The 24,407-nt window shown below is 50.2% G+C and overlaps 1 protein-coding gene across 2 annotated transcripts in view; it reads left to right on the forward strand.

Annotated features, from left to right (window-relative positions):
* Positions 1 to 23,568, forward strand: part of ZNF687 (zinc finger protein 687) — a 34,255-nt gene extending 10,687 nt beyond the window's left edge. The window contains exons 1-9 of one of the 2 annotated variants that reach the window (XM_083476950.1): positions 284 to 439; positions 8,378 to 10,578; positions 11,672 to 11,850; positions 13,498 to 13,674; positions 14,322 to 14,484; positions 17,009 to 17,326; positions 18,140 to 18,252; positions 19,043 to 19,184; positions 20,679 to 23,568. In XM_083476950.1, coding sequence (XP_083333076.1) covers positions 8,398 to 10,578; positions 11,672 to 11,850; positions 13,498 to 13,674; positions 14,322 to 14,484; positions 17,009 to 17,326; positions 18,140 to 18,252; positions 19,043 to 19,184; positions 20,679 to 21,146 — 3,741 coding nt within the window. In that variant the 5' untranslated portion in view covers positions 284 to 439; positions 8,378 to 8,397 and the 3' untranslated portion in view covers positions 21,147 to 23,568. Of the gene's footprint in view, positions 1 to 283; positions 440 to 8,377; positions 10,579 to 11,671; positions 11,851 to 13,497; positions 13,675 to 14,321; positions 14,485 to 17,008; positions 17,327 to 18,139; positions 18,253 to 19,042; positions 19,185 to 20,678 lie in introns of those variants that run through there. The other variant, XM_083476949.1, reaches the window with a different exon arrangement.
* The last annotated feature ends 839 nt before the right edge of the window (positions 23,569 to 24,407 follow it).

Below are 24,407 nucleotides of genomic sequence, written 5' to 3' on the forward strand. Positions count from 1 at the left end.
TGCAAAGGTAGCTAAATCTATGCCAAATTTCTCGGCTTCCGGCCTGGCCGCATGGCGTGAGCCCTACCTGCTAAGTTGCAGAGCGCGGCTGGCAGAGGAGGAGGAGAATGTGCCGTGGCAAAGGTAGGCCTGGCGCCTGCTCCCTCGCTCAGCTCCCATGGGAATTTGGTGCTTGTTTTGCTCGATCTCGCGGCCCCCCCGCCGGCATCCCTCCCATCGCAGCTGTCCCTGTCGAGCCCTGACCTCATGAGCTCACGCTGGGAAGCCGAACCCAGCGGCCTGCCCCCTTGCGCTGAGAAGAAGCCGCAGGCTCCCCTGCCCATCGGTCGCCAGAAACCGGAGGCCCACGTCCGCCCCCTTTCCCCCCCTCTCCGTTCCTGCTTGATTCCTTTTCTCTCTCGGCTCTTCCGCCCCACTGCTCCAGGAAAACCTCCGTAAGGTTAGTGCCGCCTTTTTAACAGGTTCCTCCTGCTCTTCCACTTGACCAGAGAGGAACCACCAAACACGCCCTTTCTCTCTTCCCCCTCCCCACCGCCAATTCCCAGGTGCTCCTTGGGAGCTTCGCAGGGTGGGGAACGCCAAGCAGATCTTCCCATTACTCTCCCCCACCAGCCTCCTGTGGGGCGGAAGAGTATCTGCCCCACATACTCCTTAGGGCCCTTCTTGCTTTCCCCCCCCTATTGCAGCGAGAAGTTTTCCGTGCTTAACGTTGCCTGGCCCGGTGTTGTGTCCGTGTGCTTCTGAATCCTGAGTGTACATTGGAAACTAGACCTAAGTAGAGACCTCCTTCCAGCCGGCATCCTGTTTGAAACAGCGACTGCAGTGCATTCAAAGCACACAGAAAGCACATTCCCCGCCCTCCACCCCACTCTGCCCACCCACCAGTTCTGGGAGCGGAAGTTAATCCCTTGCAGATCCACAGTTCCCGGCACCCTTCGCAAACTACAGTTCCCAGGCTTCTTTGGGCAAAGCCATGTGCTTCAAGTGACCTGCAAATGTGTGGTGGATGCACAGCCAGGGACCACTCCCCTACACTTAAAAAACCCATAGGTGTGGCTGCAGGCAGGCAGGCCGTCCTCTGCTTCTTTCTAGAATCTGGTTTTTTGAGGTACAGTCATACCTTGGGTTACAGACACTTCGGGTTGCATGATTTCAGGTTGCGCACCATGCTGAACCCAGAAGTACTGGAACGGGTTACTTCCAGGTTTTGGCGTATGCGCAGAAGCGCCAACCCGCGCATGTGCAGACGGGGCGCTGTGGGCTGCGAACTTGTTTCCCGCACTGATCGCAACCCGAGCGTCCACTGTACACTGTTACTAAACATGGGGGCTCCATTTTGCTATACTGCCTGCTGATAGGCCTGCTCTCCCCCCCAAATTCAGACTTAATTCTTCTTTTTTTAAAAGGTGCCATTTTGAAAAGGAGCACTGTCCAGCGCTTAAGGTGTGTTCAGTGCTTTTGGGAAGGTAAGACTGATAACCCACAAGCTAGATGCTTAGAGATGGATATTTAGGGGGCAATGATAAGGTCCAGGCCTCTCCCCAGGTCTACAGTGGTGCTTCGCAAGACGAAAAGAATCCGTTCTGTGATTCTCTTCGTCTAGCGGTTTTTTCGTCTTGCGAGGCAAGCCCATTGACGAATTAGCGGATTAGCGCTTTTAGCGGCTTATCTGCTGATCGGATCAGCTGATAAGCGGCTTAGCGGCTTAGAAAAAGGGGGGGGGAGGGAAAAAAACCAGCAGGAACTCGCAAGACATTTTCGTCTTGCGAAGCAAGCCCATAGGAAATTCGTTTTGCGAAGCACCTCCAAAACGGAAAACCCTTTCGTCTAGCGGGTTTTCCGTCTTGCGAGGCATTCGTCTTGCAGGGCACCATTGTATAACATCGGAGAACTAGGGTGGCAGAGAACAAATGTTCGCCCAAGTTTAAATTTCTCTTTTTAGACCCACACCTTGTACTGACATGCTCACTTTTCACAATGGGTTTGCGAAGAACCATTGGCTCTTTACCTGGCGTCCTCAATGTGGCATAGTCTAGGGACCTGTAGCATGTTACTTTATTTAATTTATTAATTCATTTTCTATACCGCCCTTCATCCTAGGATCACAGGGCGGTTTACAGTAGAAAAACACAAAAATACAGAACACAGTAACAAACAAAAACAATACACCCCCTCCCTAATTAAAAAGGCCATAGATTTTTTAAAAATTAAATTTCTATACCATACTTTTCTGACGTTGCAGGATGCATGGCCTTTAGCTGTACTGAGTTGTGTGTTGTTGGTGGGGACACAATTTTATGTTTTCTTTTGCGAGTGCTGGCTAGCAGTTCCAGGTTGGGGTATGTCAGAAAGGGATCTTGGAGGGGGAGATTTGTGATGTGCTGCTCTTCATAACTCATCTCCCTCTCACTTCTCTCAAGGACCCCACCAAATCATATCTGTGACGCTGGATATTCAAAGGCTACCTTTAGCCCTGCATCATAGAATTGTTGGGTTGGGAGGGAATCCCGGGGGTCATCTATTCCAACCCCCTGCGACACAGAGGGCGTCGTTATCATCAAGCAGTCTTCATGTTTGTGTGAATCTTGAACCTTGTTGCATTTTATTTTATTTTTTTTAATGACAGCATCAGGGCCAGCTAGGGTTGCCTCCTTTTATTCCCCCCTTCCTGGCAGAGTTCCTGAGCCTTTCAAACAGCTGTGTAACAGAAATTCACCATGAGCGGCTTTTCCCAATGCAGAAGAGTTGTAAAGAGGGGTGAACTTCAACCTGTTGGATTGTTTCCCTGGCGATGTTCACATTCAGTGAGTGTGCCTGCGTACCAAGGAGTTGACCGGCACACTTGTACAGTTATTTGCGTGTAATGCTCTGTGAGTCAAAATAATTTTTTTTAAAAAATTGTCTAGTAGGACCTTAGAGACCAACTACAGTGGTGCCCTGCAAGACGAATGCCTCGCAAGATGGAAAACCCGCTAGACGAAAGGGTTTTCTGTTTTTGAGCTGCTTCGCAAGACGAATTTCCCTATGGGCTTGCTTTGCAAGACGAAAACGTCTTGCAAGTGTTCCAATTTTTTTTCGTCCCCCCCCCCTTTTCTAAGCCGCTAAGCCGCTAATAGCCTTTTAGCCGCTAAGCCTTTAATAGCCGCTAATAGCACTAAGCCGCTAATAGGGTTGCTTCGCAAGACGAAAAAACCGCTAGACGAAGAGGCTCGCGGAACGGATTAATTTCGTCTTGCGAGGCACCACTGTAAGTTTATTCTGGGTACAGTCATATCTCTTGTTACTTCATGATACGTTTTTTCAGGTTGTGTCCTGTGGCGACCCAGAAGTACCGGAAAGGGTTACTTCCGGGTTTTGCCACATGAGCAGATGTGCAAAATGATGTCACATGCATGCGCAGAAGTGACAAATTGTGACCCACGCGTGCGCAGACACGGATTGCGTTCCTTTCAGGTTGCAAACGGGGCTCCGGAACGGATCCCATTCGCAACCAGAGGTACCACTGTATAAGCTTTCGTGCGCATGTGCACGCAGTAAGCGCATGCAAAGACTTGCGCCTGTGTTCGGTGTCATGTGTGAACAAACCTGTGTCACGGTGCGGGAAGGGAGACTACCCTCATGCTCAATAAATAGGTTGCCTAGAAGTGCCCCCAAATCACCCCTGGCCTGTTCCTCGGGCAGCAAAACATTTTGTTTAAGAGGGCTTCCTTTAAAACCGTTTAGACAGGCTGAAATAGCGGAGGGTGGCCAGGGAGCGGGAGGGCGGCCATCTTTTTCCCCTTCAGCCTTCTTCCCCTCGACACTTTTAACAGCAGCCTGACTTGCTGCAACGTCACCAGGCGAAGAAGCCTTTCCTCCTCCATTTCTGCCCAGAGGAAGCTTCCCCTGCCATGCCGGCGGCAAGCCAACACGAGGGGAGAGGCTTCCTACTCCGGGGCCTGGTCTGGGCCTTGTCCTAGGTCTCCCGTTCCCTTTCATCGTGAGCCACGCTCCCCTGGCCTGGGACAACAGGAGACGCGGCCGTCCGCCTCTTGTGAAAGCCTTTCCCTCCCCTTCCTTCTCCCCCTCAGAAGCTGATCCCTTCGTGTCACGAAGTTATTGCCAAAGCAGCCGTTTCAGTTGGCCTCCATGACAGACGGGTCTGGGGGCCCCGGGAGGCCATTTCCCCAATTCATGCCCAGGGAAAGCTTTGTCTGACAGAAAAAATGAGCCTATATCTCCTCTCCCTTCAGAAGTAAAACATACATGCAAGAAAATATCTTGTCGGTCAGGAAAGGAAAAGCCGTCTCCCCACTGCCACCCTTTCTCTTCAAAATAGCTGTTTCTTGAAATAACCCCTCAAATTGGAGAAACCCAGAAACTAACTAAAATATTTTTTTTAAAAAGGGCTTCAGCAAAAATGCCACCTCTCTGGCCTCCTGGCTTGAGAAAGATTTCCCCAGTGTCTCGGTCGCTGAAGCACGGAACAAAAGAGGGTTTTTTTTAATAAAAAAATATATTTATTGGCTTGTTTATTCGCCGAAGCAATCTCTCGGTCCCCACCAAAGCGTGAAGCAAAATAGGCTTTTGTGATGCATTTCTTTGTTGGCTTGCTTTTTGTTGCCGAGGTTGCTATCAGGTTGAGCATGCCCGTCTCCATCTTGAATTCCTGGCTTTTTTCTCTGTTTCTGTCTATGGTTTCTGTCAGCAACCGTATCTTGCTTCAATAACACATCTTCCGGCATGGGGGTGCCAAGGACTTGGGAGACGGGGGTTCAAATCCCCATTTGGCCATGGCCAAGTTGCCATCTCTACCTAGAATCATAGAATCCTAGAGTTGGAAGAGACCCCAAGGGCCATTGAGTCCAACCCCCTGCCAAGCAGGAAACACCATCAGAGCACTCCTGACATGTGGTTGTCAAGCCTCTGCTTAAAGACCTCCAAAGGAGGAGACGCCACCACACTCCTTGGCAGCAAATTCCACTGTCGAACAGCTCTTACTGTCAGGAAGTTCTTCCTAATGTTTAGGTGGAATCTTCTTTCTTGTAGTTTGGATCCATTGCTCCGTGTCCGCTTCTCTGGAGCAGCAGAAAACAACCTTTCTCCCTCCTCTATGTGACATCCTCTTATATATTTGAACATGGCTATCATATCACCCCTTAACCTCCTCTTCTCCAGGCTAAACATGCCCAGCTCCCTTAGCCGTTCCTCATAAGGCATCGTTTCCAGGCCTTGGACCATTTTGGTTGCCCTCCTCTGGACACGTTCCAGTTTGTCAGTGTCCTTCTTGAACTGTGGTGCCCAGAACTGGACACAGTACTCCAGGTGAGGTCTGACCAGAGCAGAATACAGTGGCACTATTACTTCCCTTGATCTAGATGCTATACTCCTATTGATGCAGCCCAGAATTGCATTGGCTTTTTTAGCTGCCGCGTCACACTGTTGGCTCATGTCAAGTTTGTGGTCAACCAAGACTCCTAGATCCTTTTCACATGTACTGCTCTCAACCTCCCAGGGTTGTTGTACGATTTAAAAAAGAAGTGGGCAGCTGTGTGACCACCTTCGGAGGAAAGGTGGGATAGAAATGTACAGTGGTACCTCGGGTTACATACGCTTCAGGTTACATATGCTTCAGGTTACACACTCCGCTAACCTAGAAATAGTGCTTCAGCTTAAGAACTTTGCTTCAGGATAAGAACAGAAATCGGGCTCCGGCGGCGCGGCAGCAGCAGGAAGCCCCATTAGCTGGTGCTTCAGGTTAAGAAAAGTTTCAGGTTAAGTACCAGCCCCTCAGGGCCTGCCCCATTCATTCCCTTTGAAAGCAAAATACTCTCCCTCTTGAAAGCCGAACAATTGTCATGTCACCAGAGTTAATGGTTTACTATGAGCGCTGAGATCACTGCCTATTCTTCGCTCTTCCCTAGCCGTTGGGATCAGCAGCAAGTTTTAACCGGCCATCATGCCATGTTTTGCCCCAAATAAGCCACATTTGGTAAGCCATAATAAGCAAACCGTCGCTTCGCACCATGGTTTGTTTTGAATTAAGCAAACCCTGGCACGCGTTACGCGTGAGCTCTGCCTCTGAAACTTGCCCGCTTGCCATTTTTTAAAATGTGTGCGTCTTTCCACACGCCGAAAGGGTCATGTCCAAGCGCGCAGCTTTTTCCTTTTAATTAGTTTTAGTTTCTTCAATGCCACACTCAGGGATGTCCCTGCACAAGGGTGACTTTTGCCAAACTGATAACAGCCACACAAGACAGGACAGGCGTCACTGTGATTTGGCTCAACGGAACATGCGCAGATAATAAGAAAGCTTATTTCGTGTTTCTTTGCATAGGAAGTTTGAAAGCTGGGAGTACCTGAAGCTCAGTGCTTTTTGCTTATCTGCCTATTGTACTTTTTGTAATTAATATATCCTGCATAGTTCTTGAAAGAGGCAGTTCAGAGCAATTTATGTGGTTCTTCCGGCGGTGTCCCATCCAGGCCTAAACGGATGCATACTCAGCTATTTCTTATTATATCTACTACTGTCACTATTTATTACATTTATCAGTTGTTTTATGCAAAGAAAAATTCTCAAAATGACTTGACCAAGAAAAAATGCAACCCATAATAGCATTTTAAAACCAGAAAATTTAAAATCAGTGGGCAAATTACATAAAATGCTTAAACAGTGGCATATTAATGACAAGTTCTACCCAACCCTACTATAAGAGGCTATTTAATTACAGCTTAGAGAAGGCGGTGAATTTTGGAGTAACCAGAACATTCACTGGGTTGTCCCAAAACTCCCTAATTGGTTTTTAAAAAACAGCTCTTCAACCAAAAAAGCTTACTATAGTAGTTTACAAATCACTAAAAAACAACAACCCCAAAACCCCACAGAACAATGTGAGGACGGTCCCTCCCTCAGGCTCACATTCTGAAAAAAGTCACAGCACAAAAGGAAAAGTGGATTGGGAGGGAGGAGGAAATAAGCTCAGGCGTAAGTTTAGTTTAGTTACAAGTCGTTATCGTGACCCAACTGGAATGGAAAAAGTTCAAGGGGAAGAGGTGCCAAATGTTGCTGTGCCAGTGGAGTGACTCAGTGTCCCCATCTAGCTAGCATTGTGTGTTCCCCAGGACCATACTTGCCTGGGAACTGGGCACTTCACATGTTTGGGAGAGTTACAAGGTGGTGGGGAATGTTTAAATTGTCCCATTTTGTGTGGGGGGAGCCTTGTCATAGGTAGAGACGTAAAGACCTTGCCGGCAGGCTGGGGTACATATTTGAATGGAGGATTTCCCCCGAAGCCTTTTTCCTTTTGGAGAAATGAAAATTCTTTCGGCTTATGGAATATTTTCTTTTAGAACTGTGTTTTCCAAACATGGGTCTCCAGCTGTTTTTGGACTACAGCTCCGATCATCCCTAGCCAGCAGGACCCATGGTCAGGGATTATAGGAATTGTAGGCCATAATATTGAAATGGCTGCATAGGTGAAGTTGTGGGATGTAGACCTGAAGTTTGCAGCGTATTATACGCTGAAAGAAAACTACATGAAAATGATGTACGGGTGGTATTTAACTCCTAGTAGATTGGCAAAAATGGATAAATCAAAATCAAACACATGCGGAAATGTAAAGAAAAAGAAGGTACTTCCTACCATATGTGGTGTTCCTCTAAGAAAGGAAAAGCTTTATGGGGAATTATTTATAAGGAATTGGAGAAAATGTTTTAAGATTTAACAAACAAACCAACCAGAAGCTTTTCTTCTAGGGGTTCTAGATACTGAGATCCCAAAAGACCAAAAAAAAAATATTGTTTATGTATGCTACAACTGCAGCTAGAATGGTTTTTGCCCAGAGATGGAAAGAAGATGTAGTAGCAACCAAGGAAGAGTGGCTAATTAAATTAATGGATTATGCCGAAATGGCAAGATCAACGGTGTAATTAGAAACCAACAAGAAGATGAAAATTTTAAAGATTGGAGGAAATTTGTGGAATATTTGAAAAACACATGTATGCAAAGAAGCTCATTAGCAGGGTTAATGTAAAACAACAGTTAAATATTTTATTAAGAGGAACTAAATAATAACTTAAAGATGGAGTAATGTGGAAAATGCAGTATGAAAACGTAAAGTAAAAACAAACCACAAAAAGGGGGGAGAAGTCAATTATATGTGTATTAGAAATATATGTGATTTGTGTTTTTGTAATTTGTATGTCTGTAAATCTTTGAAAAACCGAAAAATAAATATATATATTTTTAAAGGAATTGTAGTTCAAAAACAGCTGGAGACCCAAGTTTGGAAAATATTGTTTTAGACAATACTACTGAGCTAGATAGTCTATGAACACGAGAGCTACCTGTCTTTCTACGAAAGAGCAACTGTTTTCCTTTCCCTCCTTGCCTTCCAGAGCTTTCTGAATCCTTCGCCATGGGCGACATGAAAACCCCCGATTTTGACGACCTCCTGGCGGCTTTTGACATTCCCGACATTGACACCAACGAGGCCATCCACGAGGAGGCGGAGGCACACATCAAGCCCATCCCTGTGGAGGCGGTGGTCCCCGAACACGTCCTCCCTCACGCCGACATCACCACGGTCAGCGTCATAGTGAAGAACACCGTCTGCCCCGAGCAGCTGGAGGCCGTGGACGGACGCGTCAAAGACAGCCACGTCGTCGGGCCGCGCCTGCTGCAGAACGGCTTCTCTGCCCCCGAGGCGCTCCATTCCTCCCCCACGCGCCCCACAGAAGGGGTGGCCACCGCCAACGGAGAGTGTTGGACCCCCAAAGAAAAGGGGGCCAAAAGCCTGGACATCTTTTCCCATTTCAGCCCTGACCCTCCTGAGGACAGTGAGGCTAACCTCATTGACCAGCCGCGAGAATGCAAGCCCAAGGAGAAGGGGCCCCTCTCCCCGCCCCACGTGCTTCCTTCGGTCCCCCCACTGGCCTGCCACGAGCTGTCGGCAGGGGAGGCCGCAGGGCCCCTCCCTCCAACATTCCCACAGTCCTTTGAAGGATGCCCAGCCGGCGGAGGTGTGGGCCTCCCTCCAACCCCTGCTGCTCCCCCGGTGCCCCCAGCCATCAAGCAGGAATCCGATTGTGAGACGCCCTGCCAGGGCGCCAGTCCACTGGGCCGCCCAAAGCCCGGTTCTGTTTGCTACCCTACAGACGGTTCCCCCATAGCACCCTGGCCGGGCTCAGATGCAAACCTCTGCGTCGGCTCCCACGGCACCCCAGAGGTCAAGCGCTCTCCCTCCAGCCCCGGGGACTCACTGTTCAAAAGCTCTCCTCCGGAGGCAGAAGCAAGCCCCGGGCCCTCCACCTCCCCAAAACATTCCAGCGTCGGGACCCTGAAGGAGGAGCCCATCGAGAAGCCTGTGCAGTGCCCGCCAGATGCGTCCAGCGAGGAAGAGGACGAGGACGAGAGTGCTGGCTCCCCCTCGTCCAATTCTTCGCGGCCCCTGAAAGTGAGGATCAAGACCATCAAGACTCCGACCGGAAGCATCACCAGGACGGTCACCAGGGTCTCCTCCGACACAGAGCCGGGAGCTGCCAAGCCGCCTTCGGACCATGACTCACAAGAGGCCACTCCTGCCGAGGACCCCGTGCCCCCCGCCTCTGCGGAAAAGGAAGAAGGGGCCGCGGGGCCTCCCAGCCCCAAAACGGTGGCCGCCAGCCCCGTGAAGGTTGTGGAGGGGCCCAAAGTAGTCAGCGTGCAGCTGGGGGACGGGACCAAGATCAAAGGGACGGTGCTGCCCGTCTCCACCATCCAGAACGCCAGCAGCGCCATGCTGATGGCTGCCAGCGTGGCCCAGCAGAAGGCAGTGGTGCTGCCCAGCAAGGCCATGGCCAAGAACATTGTCAGCCTGGTGCCACAGGCCCTCCCCAAGGCTGGCGTCGTGGCGGCGGCGGCCCAGGCGGGCGGCCCCAGCCAGAAGGTCAACGGCACCACGGTGGTGGTGATGCAGCAGTCGCAGAAGTCCTCGCCCACCGTGGCCGGCACGGTCATCTCCCGCAGCCAGTCCAGCCTGGTGGAGGCCTTCAACAAGATCCTGAACAGCAAGAACCTGCTGCCCATGTACAAGCCCAACCTGGCGCCCCCGGCGGACTCCAGCCTGACCCTCCCGCCGCTCGGGTACCGGTGCCTGGAGTGCGGAGACGCCTTCGCCCTGGAGAAGAGCCTGGCGCGACACTACGACCGGCGCAGCATGCGCATCGAGGTGACCTGCAACCACTGCACCAAGCGCCTGGTCTTCTTCAACAAGTGCAGCCTGCTGCTCCACGCCCGCGAGCACAAGGACAAGGGCCTGGTCATGCAGTGCTCCCACCTCGTCATGCGGCCCATCGCGCTGGACCAGATGATCGGGCAGCCCGACATCACCCCGCTGGTCTCTCTGGCCTCCCTGAACGCCAGCAAGGCCGCGGCCGCCATCGCCCAGGAAGGCACAGCCAGCGGGGCGGCCACGCACGACCCCCCCGTCCTCCCCTTGAACGGCAGCGCCGAGCAGGCCACCACCAACTCCTGCCAGTGCCTGGAGTGCAAGGAGCCCTGCAAGGACAAAGCCGGCCTCGCAGCCCACTTCCAGCAAGCCACAGCCTCCGCCTCCACGGTGAGGGCGCTCGGAACGCTGTCAGGGTGGTATTCTGTTACTATTATTGGCATTTCATAGAGCGATAGAGTTGGGGGGACCCATCTAGTCCAGCCCCTTGCAATGTAGGAATCTCAGCTAAAGCATCCATGACGATGGCCACCCACCCTCAGCTTAAAAACTTGTAAGGAAAGAGACTTTCAAGGGAGACCTTTTCACTGTCCAACAGCTGTCACTGTCAGAAAGTTCTTCCTAATTTTTAGTCAGTATACTTGCAATTTGAAGCCATTGGTTTGAGTCCTGCCCCCTAGAGCAGGAGAAAACAAGCTTGCTCCCTCTTTCGTGTAATAGCCCTTGTAGTAGTAGTAGTAGTAGTAATAATAATAATAATAATAATAATAATAATAATAATAATAATAATAATAATTTATTATTTGTACCCTGCCCATCTGGCTGGGTTTCCCCAGCCACTCTGGGTGGTTTCCAACAGAATATTAAAATACAATAACCTATTAAACATTAAAAGCTTCCCTAAATAGGGCTGCCTTCAGATGTCTTCTAAAAGTCTGGTGGTAGTTTTTCTCTTTGACATCTGGTGGGAGGGTGCTCCACAGGGCAGGTGCCACTACTGAGAAGGCCCTCTGCCTGGTTCCCTGTAACTTGGCTTCTCGCAGCGAGGGAACCACCAGGAGGCCCTCGGAGCTGGACCTCAGTGTCCGGGCAGAACGATGAGGGTGGATCCACTTTTTCCTCCAAGGAGCTCAAGATGGTGTATGTGGGTTCTCTCCCCCCCCCCATCTTGTCCTCACAACAACCCCGGGAGGTAGGTCAGGTTGAGAGTCTTCCTCCCCACTTCAGCTGAGTATTGTCCTCACTTACTGGAAGCGGCTCTGCAGGGTTTTGGGCAGAGGGCAATCCTAGACCTACCTGGAGGCAACAAGGATTGAACAGGTGATTTGGCACCGAGCGGCCATTCTTTCATTGGCAAAGCCCTGATTCCAGGGCACAGTTTCTGCGGTTCCTTGCCAGTAGCAGAGTTAGCACTCGTTACACCTTCCCTCCCTCCCCCTGCCTGCCAATGTAAATTAATCGTTCTTTTTGCTCCTTCCCAAAGGTGTGCAACGCCTGCCCCATGATTATGCCCAACCGGTGCAGCTTCGGCGCCCACCAGCGCATGCACAAGAACCGCCCGCCTCACGTCTGCCCCGAGTGCGGGGGGAACTTCCTCTTGGCCAACTTCGAGGCCCACCTGAAGGAAGCCTGCCTCCATTTCTCCCGGAGGATAGGCTACAGGTAGGGGTGTCTTGAGTGTGAGTGGAAACCCGAAAGGCAGACCCCCCCTTTTTTTAGCTCTGTCGCCCAACATGGATAAAGTTAATTCCTGTTTTAATGATTTGGCCGCTGAAGCAGGAATCTGAACTCAGGACCCCTTTTCCCACTCACCCCTGATTTCAGAGCAGGGCATCCATGGAGTGGAGGTCAAAACGGTGATGTGAGAATTGAGCAAGCTTTGCTGTAGCTCCCGCTTCTTATTTTTGATCATTGTATGTTCCATGTCTGGGTGGCGTTGGAGCCTAAGATGTTGGCTCGATATTTTGGCTTTTTCCTCCACCCCCTTACTTATTTATCCATGCCTTTCTTCCATCATGGAACCTGGTGGCATTGTACATATGGTTCCCAAGTGGCCACCAATTATTATTATTACAGTGGTACCTTAGTTTATAAACAGTCCTCTTTAAGAACTATTTGGTTTATGAACTCCGCAAAACCGGAAGTAGTGTTCCGGTTTGTGAACTTTGCCTCAGTTTATGAACGGAATCTGAACGGTGGAAGGGCACCGGCAGTGGGAGGCCTCATTAGGGAAAGCGCACCTCGGTTTAAGAACGGATTCGGTTTAAGAACTGACTTCTGGATTCTGTTTAAGAACGGACTTCCGGAACGGATTAAGTTCGTAAACCGAGGTACCACTGTATTATCATTCATTTCCCTTCACTTACCAGGCCTCCTCTGCCTTCAGATCATCTCCACTCAGTGCCCCCTGGCCCTTCTGTCTTTTTGTCATGGGGGAGCAGGAAGGCTGGGCCATCTATTCTGTTCAGGACCTGGCAGAATGGCCTTTCCCCTTTCTCCAACATCCAGGTAGAACTCAGGAAGTGGGGCTCAGCTGCCATCACACCATATTTTCCAGTTTATGGCCTTGGAAGTGGTTGTTTTCTTAAGAACTTTTTCCTGCCGCAGGAGAAGGTTGCGAGAACCTTTGATACTGTTTGGAGGGCTTTTCCAGCCAGTCCTTAACTTGGGATGCCAACTTTTACTGTCAAATGGAATGGCCCTGCTTCCCCCCTCCAAAGCTTCCTCTGGTCATTTGCACCAAGTAAGGAAGGCAGGTAGCTCCCAAGGAGAGGTCCTTTTCAGTCAGCCTCCCCAGAGAGGCTCACGTGCCACCTTCTGTGTGGTCTCGTCAGCAAAAATGAATACTTTTTCCTTCACTCTCTCTCTCTCTGTGTGTGTCTGTGTCTGTGTCTTGAAACCAGACTGCCCCCTCTTATTGCTAGGAAGATTTTCCTTTTGGGTCTTTCCAATGCAGAGCAGACCCATTGTTGTTAATGAAGGTTGTTATTGCTATTTTATTTATAGACTACAAATTTGGTACCCAAAGCTGTTCAAAACATAGTAACCGTTAACCGTAATGTTAACCGTAATGTTTAATCAAAATGGATATAATTTGGCATGCATAAATAACAGTGTCTTAGATTTATTCATTTCAGTGGGTCTTCTCTGAGCATGGGCTGCAACCTTTTATGCCTTTATTGTTGATTTTAATGATCACGTTTTGCAGTTTTAATCATTGTTTTGTTTTGGTAAGCTGCCCAGGGAATGTTTTTAGTGATGGGCAGCTAGGTGTATTGATCAGTAAGACTTCCCGGTTCTCGTCCTCAGGTGCCCGAGCTGCTCGGTCGTCTTTGGCGGAGTGAACTCCATCAAGTCCCACATCCAGACGTCTCACTGCGAGGTTTTCCACAAGTGCCCCATCTGTCCCATGGCGTTCAAGTCAGCCCCCAGCGCTCATGCCCATATTTACACCCAGCACCCAGGCTTCAGCAACCAACAGTCCAAGTGAGATGGCGTGTGTGTGTGTGTGTGTGTGTTTGTCTGGGTTGTGTCCACTGCTAGCGCTACTCAGAGCTGACCCACTGAAATTAATGGGCACGACTCTACTGTGAGTGGGACATAGTTGGCCACAACCCTGTGTGTCTGTCAAATGACTAGAGCGGAAGGAGGGCTTGATCATGGGGCGGGAGCCTTTGGGCCTCCAGATGATGGACTTTTAACCCCCATCATCTTCACAAGAAGATGTAAAAAGACCCCTGCTGGATCAGGCCAGAAAGGGGCGAGGTACCAAACTTTGTACGGTGGAAGACAAGCTATGAAGCTTTTTGTATTCAACAATGATGTCCAGCACTTAACAGTAATACCGGATATTGACTACTGTTTCGTAGAATTCTTCATCAGCGTTCTGGGTGGATATAGAATGCTTCATAAAAGTTTGGTACCTCGCTTTAAAGTTTGGTACCTTGCTTCATTTAAAGTTTTTCAGAGACTTTGAGACTAAAGATTTCATTCTGAACTTTTTATGATTTGAAGGAATTCTATAAAGATTGTCTATTACGTATGTATATGGTCATCGTGTTGCCTAGACATTGGTGCCACAGAGCAGGTCAGTTCCTTCCTGAAAGCCCTCCTGTCCCTTTCATCCTCTCCAGGATGATCTTCAAGTGTGCCATGTGCGACACGGTCTTTACCCACAAGCCCTTGCTCTCCTCCCACTTCGACCAGCACCTGCTCAACCAGAGGGTCAGCGTCTTCAAGTGCCCCGACTGCCCTCTTCTTTTCGCCCAGAAGCGTACGATGCTGGAGCACCTGAAGGTGAGTGGCCTTGTGGGGCAGAAGGGGGAAGAGTTGGTGGGGGAGATGGGGACACGGGAAATCGGTACTTTCTCACTTCCTTTCCCCCCACACCCAGTCTAGTTCCACCTTTGATGTTTTCAGTTGAGGGAGCTGTTGCCTCTTTCACTTACTTTGGGAATGGGTAGCATGAGCCATCAATCCAACAGGGAGAAGGAAATGATTTCATCCCTCTAGGACAGGGGTCGGCAAAGTAAGGTCCACGGGCCGGATCAGGCCCAATTGCCTTCAGGATCTGGCCCATGGACTGTCAGTGGATCGGCGTGGGGATTCTGGTCATTCGGGCTGCCCCTTTTCCCCCCTGTGCCATTCCATTCCATTTCACACACACACACACACACGCACACACACACGCAGCAGCGCCTCCTCCCTCCTTCCTCCTGGCTTCTCCCTGCCTAGAGGAGGAAGGGAGCTGGCTGAGCACCATTTTAAGCAGCCCCTCTCTGGAGCCTGCCCTTTCGCACCACTCATCTTCCCTCTGCCACTACCACCCTGGTACTCCTGTAGGCCAGAGAGCGGAGCGGATGAGCTCCCTTTGCCTACCCACGAGAAGCAACAGCGGTGGCGGTGGCGGCAGCCCCAGGGAAGGTAAGCACAGCGGCTGGAGGTGGAGGGTGGAGAGGAGGAGAACTTGCCCACCTCGCTTCTTCTTCCAGCCCCCCCCCCCGTGCCGCTTCTCTGGCCTGCCACAAGGTCTGAGGGACAGTGGACCGGCCCCAAATTTTTTTGCCGACCTCTGCTGTGGGGAATAGCACTCTAGGCAGGAACTGCATGTGTGTTGCAGTATACCACAGCAACAGCACAGAAAAGGAATATGATAACTGTTTTCAGGTTCCTGAGAACCATAGCTTTCATTTCTTCTAATCCTCACGGCCGCTGGCTGCAACATCCTGGCTCCCAAGCACTGCAGCTTTCATTAAAAAGAGAGAGAGGGAAATTACTGGTCCTCTTGTTTACAAAGATAAGGTTGGAAGAGTGAGCAAGAGCTGCTCCGATCTCAGAAGAGAGACTTAACTTTGGGGAAGGGGTGCAGCTGGCAGGGCGTCTGCCTTGCATGCAAAGAGCCCCTGCACTCGCCTGCTGCCCAGCCATGAAGTGAAGCTGGGAAATGGTGCTGACCAGTCCAGCCACCTTCTCTTAAGACCGTAAGAAGAGCCTTCTGGATCAGGCCAGTGGCTTGTCTAGTCCAGCAACCCGTTCTCACAGTAGCCAACTAGATGCCTGCGGGGAACACACAAACAGGATTCAAGTGCAAGAGCCCCCTGCCCTCCCCTGTAGTTTACAGCAAGTGGGATTTCCGTCTCTAACCATGGGGGCAGAGAACAGTCAGCATGATTAGTAACCATCGATACCCTTCTCCTCCATGAATTTGCCTCATCCTCTTTCGAAGCCATCCATGTTGTAAAGACTGCGGAGAGAATAATTGGGTGCACTCTTCCCACCTTGGATCACATCTAATAATAATAATAATAATAATAAATTTTATTTATATCCCGCCCTCCCCAGCCAAAGCCGGGCTCAGGGCGGCTAACAACAATCAAATAATCAAACAGTAAAATAGTTACACAATCTAAAATATTTCATTATAAAAATTAATTAAATCAAATTGAAGGCAACCAATTAAGCAAAATTCTGTGCAGGTTGCCAGAGGAGGGAGTCAGGCTGCGCCCTGACCAAAGGAAAGGCCTGGCGGAACAACTCTGTCTTGCAGGCCCTGCGGAAAGATGTCAGGTCCCGCAGGGCCCTAGTCTCTTGTGGCAGAGCGTTCCACCAGATTGGAGCCGCAGCCAAGAAGGCCCTGGCTCTAGTTGAGGCCAGCCTAACCTCTCTGAGGTGCCTCCAGGTGCCATAAGAAAGCTGCAGAGATAGTGCAGGATAGTGCGCACCCCAGAAATGATCTATTTCAGCTTCTGCCTTCTGGAAGAAGGTACAGGGTTATAAAGACTAGGACAGTTTCTATCCAAATGCGATTTTGGTTTTAAATGCATTGTAAGGAGTCTGTATGGGAGTATATTGTATTTTAAAATGGTGTATCAGAGTTTTAGTGGCTAACCAGGTTGGGATGGTTGGGATAGCAAGTTTGTTGGGTTTTGAATGTCTTATGTAGATTTTTCAATTTCGTTGTTCTGTATGGGACAATGACAATAAAGATTATTGTATCGTATCGTTAGTGGCCATCACGGCCTCCTGACTTTAACTATGTGCTCTGTGAGGAATTATTTTCTTTTGACTATCCTGAATCTTCCAACGTTCAGCTTCACTGGACGTTCCTGAGGTCTAGTATTAGGAGAGAGGGAGGAAAGACTTTCTCTATGCCGTACATCATTTTATAAATCTTTATCCTTTCGCCCCTTAACTCGCCTTGACTCCAAACTGAAAAGTCCTCAGAAGCTGCCACCTTCTTCATAGGGGATCTGCTCCACCCCTCGGTGGTTTTTGTTGCCCTTCTCTGAACCTTTTGCCTCTCCTTCCCTCCCGGCGCCAGAGCACCCACCAGCCCCAGAAACCCAAAGAGGACCCCGCCAAGAAGCCAGTTGCTGCCCCGCTCACCCCCAAGCAGGAGCCGGCCGAAGAGGAGCCCCCGCCGCCCGTCTCCAAGCTCTCGGAGTCGTCGTCGTCCTCTTCGGAAGACGAGGAGCCGCCCAGCTCCCCGGAGCTGCGGAAGAGCAAGCGGGGCCGCTTCCAGCGCAAGTCGGAGGGCGGAGGGCGCTCCCGGAGCAACGGCTGCACTTGCGGGATCTGCCACTCCTGGTTCCCGGAGAGGGACGAGTATGTCCTGCACATGAAGAAGATCCACGGGAAGGTGAGGGAGGAGCTGTGAGTGGCAGTGGGATGATGGCAAGGGGGGGGGGGGACCGTCACCAGCATCTCTGGTTTTAAAAGGCACAGGGAGAAGGACCTTGAGTGGCACCTGTGAGGCAGAAGGGACAGAATTTCATGGCCGAGGAAACACATTTGTTCCTATAATGCCATGCCCCTCTGTGTGCTCTGCTAAGAACAGAGGAACAGGTCTCTGCCCCGAGGAGGCTTACAATCTAAAACTCAAAAGACACAGGAGGAAAATGAAGGGGCTTGGGGATAGAAATTTATTATTACGGTCACAGACCAGTTCCAGCTCACTTACAATATCAGGAAAATCATAAAACACAACAGGAATACATTGAATTGCAGTTGGATATAACAGACAATTCAGATATAGCGGCAGTTAAAAATATATATTAAATCTTGATCACTAAAATATAACCTAAAATTGTCATTTAAAACCTTAATCATTTTGGTAGTACAGCTTGTTCTGTAAGTTTTATGGCAGTCGCACAGAATTTGGCCAGGGGCTGGGGGATACCTCAAAAGGGTCACAACTCTCCTCTTCCCCGTTACACTGGACTGAATCAGGTACGAGGCAGGTCTCTGCCCCTCCAAGAGCTTACAGGGGGTGGGATAGAAGCAGAGGGGAGAATTGCAGCAAAAAATATTACACTTGTGGATGCTGGGTTTAGAGGACTTGAGGGGTTGGGCTTTGGGGCAGAGGTGCTGGTGGTGACGTTTGCACTTATTTTATCCTGAGTTTCTTTCTGTGGCTTCTCTTCTCTGTGGTCCCCTGCCCCCCACCCCACAGTGCGTAAAGAAGTTCCCCTGCCACCTGTGCGAGAGATCCTTCTGCTCCTACCCCAGCCTCCGGAGACACGTCCGCGTGAACCACGAGGGCATCAAACGTGTCTACCCCTGCCGGTATGGAAGGAGCCCATCCTCCTGGCCTCTGGGCTGGTTGGCGAGTCAGGCAGCACATAGTGTGTGTGTGTGTGTGTGTGTGTGTGTGTGTGTGTCCACGCACTCCATCTTTCCTGTGGGTGTGTTGCGCCCTCTGCTGTAAAATCAGGCAGTATGTGTTTATGTTTGCTTCTGTGGATTTGATTCAGCTGCCCTGGTGGTAAGATTTTAGATGATTTCAAGGTAATTTTTGTCAAGGGTTGACAGAACAGGGAAGGGATGGAGTGGAGACTGCTGGAGATATCCCCACCACGTCCTGAAGACAATAAACTTGTTTTGGAAGCAATTCAAGACTTCTCAGCACCCCGAGGCGAATCCCATAACTTGTGCAGAATTCTGAAATGCCCTCAGCTACGTTTATCACAGGAGTCCTGACGAAAAGTACAGAACACACAGTGGGCAGCAGTGGGGTGAGAGATGATGCTGAGAGTGCCAGGCCCTGCCCCAATGAACTTACAGATCTAGATCTTGTAAGGGCAACAGAAGCTCCTCATCTGCACTCTGAGCTTTGCACTTCTCTTCCCAGCCTACTTCTGAAGCGCTTTGTAATGCAGCCACCGCTGTCCAGAACAGCCTTCTGTCTGTTATTTTTATTTTTATTTATTGAATTTATATAGCACCCTATGCCCGAGGGGCTCAGGGTGCTTCACAGAATAAAATCAAGATATAAGCCCACCTCCCTTCCCTTTCCAGGCCGGGACACCGTCTCTACTGGCTTCTCACTGCTCCCCCTTTCCTCCTCCTACCCCAGGTACTGCACGGAAGGCAAGCGGACCTTCAGCAGCCGCCTCATCCTTGAGAAACACATTGAGGTGCGTCATGGCATCAAGGTGACCGACGAGACCCGCAGCCAGGAGGTGCTGATCACACGCATGGGTGCCAGGAACTCGCAGGTACAGGGGGTGGCAGATGTCTGGCTCGATGCAAAACCACTTCCCATGTTGCTATTTCCCTGCATGAGGACTAGAATCTTGCTTTTCTTTTGAGGGAGGGTGGATTCTTCCGTGACTGAGCCCTTGCCTGGCATGCGGGGACACCCCCTGTCTGAAAATCTGGAGAGCCACTGCCGCTCACTGCAGGCAGTGCTGAGCTACACGGACCACGGGCTGCCATTCTGACAACAGAGTTAACTCTTAATTTACAAACTCTATGATCCCTGCTGTTGCACCTGGTCAGGATTGTACTGCCCAGTAGGGTTCAGTTCCTCTCTGTGTCCAGAATCTTTGTCACACACCTCCCCAGGTCTACCCCACCACCCCTTTGCTCAGCCCTGAGGACTAGAACCATTCCGCTGCCTCTTGGTTTTTATCCACAAAGATGCTCATAATGTTATTCTTGCTTGCATGGCTAGCAGGATCAGCCCTACGGCATGCTAGACATCTATCTATCTATCTCTCTCTCTCTCTCTCTCTCTGTGTGTATATATATATACACACACACACAAACACACCCCATATTTTTCGCTCCATAAGACGCACCTGACCATAAGATGCACCTAGTTTTTAGAGGAGGAAAACAAGAAAAAAAATATTCTGAACGAAGCAGTGGATGTGTGGTTTTTGTGGTTCATGCTGTGGCCACAGACATTTCGAATTTCGGATGACCCAATGCAAAAATCCTAAGGATCCATTGGCTTTTACTTCCCCCCTCCCTGGCAGCCTCCTCTAGCGTCCCTTATCTCTCTTCTGATCCCATCGATCAGCTGTTTCCTTTCAACACCCCCTTCCCTCTTGTTTGCCTTAGTGTCTTTTTCTTAGCTGGAACAGTCTTTTGCTCCTCCTTTTCTTCTAATTTCTCTCCTTATTGCTTTAGTCTTCCTGTTTCCACGCTTTGCAAGTTGGCTGTCTTTACCTCCTCCCTCCCAGGCAGCCTCCTTTATCTCTAGGGTCCCTTATCTCTCTCCCCGATCGGCAAACGATCAGCGGTTTTGTTTCAACACCCACTTCCCTCTTTCAAAAAAAAAAGAAAAAAGGCATGATCTGCTTTTCGCCCCTGGGCAATTTGGCTCCAGGGACCACGCATTCACTCCATAAGACGCACAAACATTTCCCCTTACTTTTTAGGAAGAAAAAAAATGTGTCTTATGGAGCGAAAAATATGGTATACAGTGGTACCTTGGGTTAAGTACTTAAATCGTTCTGGAGGTCTGTTCTTAACCTGAAACTGTTCTTAACCTGAAGCACCACTTTAGCTAATGGGGCCTCCTGCTGCTGCTGCGCTGTCAGAGCCCGATTTCTGTTCTTATCCTGAAGCAAAGTTCTTAACCTGAAGCACTATTTCTGGGTTAGCGGATTCTGTAACCTGAAGCGTATGTAACCTGAAGCATATGTAACCCGAGGTACCGCTGTATATATAAAAATAAAGACTTCCACTCCCCTCCCCCACAGGCGTCTGGCCGGAAGCGGAAGCTCTCTGACGAAGGGGACTCGTGCAGCGAGGAGCCGGACAGCACCACCCCGCCTTCGAAGACCCCCAGGGGCGACCGGAAGTTCCACTGCCGCAAGTGCGGCTACGTGGCGTGTTCGGCGGCCGACTTCCAGGAGCACATCCCTCAGCACAGGACAGGGGAGAGCGCCCACCAGTGTCGCGAGTGCGGGCTCTGCTTCACCTCTCAGGTCTCCCTCAACCGCCACCGCTTCATCACCCACAAGAAGAAGCGGGGGTCGGGCGATGCGGGGGGCTCCAGCCCCCGGGGGGGCGACGCCGAGGAAGGCTCCCCGCCAGCCGAAGAGGGGAAGCTCTCCTGCACCGTCTGCGGCAAGGGCTTCGACACCCAGCTCAACCTCAAGACTCACTTCCGCACCCACGGAATGGCCTTCATCAAAGCCCGGCAGAACGTGGGGGCAGAGAACTAGTTTGGGGGGGGGGAGCAGGAGCGTGTTCATGGGAGGCTCTGCCTTGCCCCTCTGCCACCCAGGGACAGCGGTCGGAGGTTGATCAGCGCCCCGAGGTCTGAGTGGGAGCAGTGGTGCACCCCCCCCCAATGCCTCACTTCTTAATAAGCTGTGATTGTGAAGGAGGGGGCGGCAAGGAGCCTTATTTATAAGCAGCTGTCTCTGCTGTTGGCTTGGAACCTCGCTTGTGGGGTGTCTTGTTACTGTTTTTTTAAACTCCTTCAGTTTGGGGTTATGCCATGGGGCAGAAGGCAAGGAAGAAGCATTACACCTGGTGGTGCTGCGGAATAGGACCCTGAGCCCCAGTGGATTAAAGCTGCTGTACGCAGGGGTGCCTGCCTTGCCCTTGCTGGCAAGAACTTCCTGTCAGCTTTGCTTGCTGATCACTGGAAAAGGCAGGTGAAGCCTCGCGATGCTCCTCTTCCTTTCCTCTTCCTCCTCCCTGCACAGGGGCACTAACCCATCCCAGTACAAGACCCCGTTGCGTTGCCCCCTCGGTGCTGCCACTGCCACCCTCCCTCCCTCCCCTCTGATTTTGCCCCCTCCCACTCTTTCCACCACCCTCTTTCCTCCCCTCCAGGATTTCCAAAAGCTTCCTGGGTTTTAGTTCTTCTCTTCCCTCCCCGAAAAGAGGGATTCGTTTCAGCTTCACCTTTCCTGTTTTGTCGTCATTTTTTTTAATCATGTTTGCAGCTGCAGGACTGGAAGTCGCAATTAGCTACAGGTTAGTGCCTCTGTTCTCCCCTCGCCCTTCTCAGTCGGAATCATGGGTCGATTCTTCCGCCTCCCCGAAGCACGGCGTTCCCCTCCGCCCTCCTTCGCTGCTGATCGTAATACTGACTCCTTTTTTCGTACTCTAGCGCTACCCTTTCCAAGCCATTCCAAGGGGCAGTTTTAGAAAGCAAACCAAACACACATAACCCCCAGTGTGTTATTGGTGTTTGGCTCACAGTGTGCGTTGTGTGGATGAGAATCCAGACCAGGAATGGGGGTTATCTGGGGTTCCAGTCTCGCAACCCTGAGCACTGGGCATGTTGGCTGCTGGGAGTTGGGAGGCCAGCAGCGTTTGGGGAGCGCAGAGGCTTCTCCATCGCTGTTACAATGGGCACTCAGTCAGCAGCCATTGCCCCTTGGATCCCAAACCTGCCTGCCAAACTATGTGCCACCTCTTCCAGCTTTTCCCAAGGGGTTGAATGGAGAATGAAAACGGGGGTTAGGAGGCAGATGAGGCTCTCTGTCTTTGTGTGTCAGCTGAAGTGGTGGTGGTGGTGGGGACCTCCAGAAGGTTCAAAACAGGTGGGTGGGTGTATCCACTGCAATAACTTCCTAATATTTGGTCGCCAGGAAAATCCATTGCTGGGGAGGTGTTGACTGGAGGCAGAGGGGGGTGGTTAATATTCCACCCTTAACAGAAAACGAAAAGGCAGCTGTAGTGACCAGATACATGTCTGATTGGCAACCCAGGCGGAAGGATACGGACACGGCTGTAACTTTTTCAGCTACAGCTGGGGGATTCAGACGCTTGCACACTTCTCCCCCCGCCCCTCGCATAAAATGCCGGTGCCCCATTTCTGCCCTTACTTGCAAAAGGGTTAGGAAGGCTTCGCTTGATCCCGTCCTCAATCCTGTGCTCTTCCACCGCTCATGTCCAATTTCAGTGGGGCTCTCCCAGGAGAGAATTTTACGATGGACAGTCCAGTCAGTCTCTTGATTAAGGTCAATGACCCGTGTTTAAAACAAACAAATCAAACCTTTGTGCAAATATATAGCACACCTCCCCATCCTCTCTGTCGACACTTAATGGCATGCCAGCCTCCTCTGGCGGTTGGATCCGCTGCGTTAATCATGTATTGACAAACTTCACTGCCAAAGGGGGTGTTTGTCTATATCATGCTGATTTAGCAATTAATCATGATCTTGAGTCTCTGCCCTCACCCTCCACCTCAAAAACCCCACTGCCTCCAGAACGAACTTGAAGTCCCTTCTGTAGATGATCATTCCGAGGTTTTGTGACCAAGAAAACAGCATACATTGCCGCCTCTTTATTCTAACCAACGTCGAGCCTCCAGCTTCATATTTCAATAAAGGTTTGAAAAGCGGCAGTTCTGTGCTTTTTAAAAAAACCCCTCCCATAATCAGATCATGTGTAAAGGTTTGTGAGGGGGTACTTTTGTGCTTTGTCTAAAAGGAAACCATGAAAGGGAGTCTCGTAGATCTCTTTTTTAAAAAAAAATAATGTGCACAAGTGATTATTTTAGTAACTTGGATTTTCTTTATTTGTCTTTGACTCGTCACTAATTCTTATTAACCCAGCGTGTGTCCTTTAAACAAATCTGTTAACATACACTTTTTTTTTAACTAAAAAGAAAAACGAAAAAGGTAATGAGTGTTGTAATGTCCTGTTTCTGAAAATATTAGTTTGCACATCCGTTAAATACGTTTTGGAGAAATAGAAAAGATGGAGGCCCTTTTCAGTTGTCAAATGGTTAGAGCAGGGAGAAGTTGACTGTGGCCCGTCTAGGTCACTGTCTCGCAAACTTAAAATAACCGCACTCCCCTCCTGAGAGTTTAGTTTTCCTGGCTTGCCCCTTCTCGGGTGAAGATAATTTGGGTGTAGTTTTAATAATGTTTTTAATCTTTGAATTGGTTTTTTTTTTGCAGCTTAAAAAAAAAGCCCGTGCTAAAGTAAAAGAAAAAAAAAACCCTGTACCCTTTGAAACCCTTTCACATACCCCTGTTGGGGCGCAGGTACCACACTTGGGGAAACACAGCTCTAAAACAACCTTTGCCAACCTTGCACCCTCCAGATGGCTGGGGGCTGATGGGACTTGTAGTTCCCAACATCTGCCTGCCTTAGGCCTCTGTCGCCTTTTGGCCATAGGGCTATTCAGACAGTAAGCTGCATAGCTAAATACAGTGGTGCCTCGCAAGACGAAATTAATCCGTTCCGCGAGTCTCGTCTAGCGGTTTTTTCGTCTTGCGAAGCAACTCTATTAGCGGATTAGCACTATTAGCGGTTTAGCGGCTATTAAAGGCTTAGCGGATTATTGGCTAAAAGGCTATTAGCGGCTTAGCGGCTTAGAAAAAGGGGGGGGAGCAAAAAAAATCAGAACACTTGCAAGACGTTTTCGTCTTGCAAAGCAAGCCCATAGGGTAAATCGTCTTGCAAAGCAGCTCAAAAACGGAAAACCCTTTCGTCTAGCGGGTTTTCCGTCTTGCGAG

This window comes from Podarcis liolepis (genome assembly GCF_965112155.1).
Source record: "Podarcis liolepis genome assembly, chromosome: 15".
Classification (NCBI taxonomy): Eukaryota; Metazoa; Chordata; class Lepidosauria; order Squamata; family Lacertidae; genus Podarcis; species Podarcis liolepis.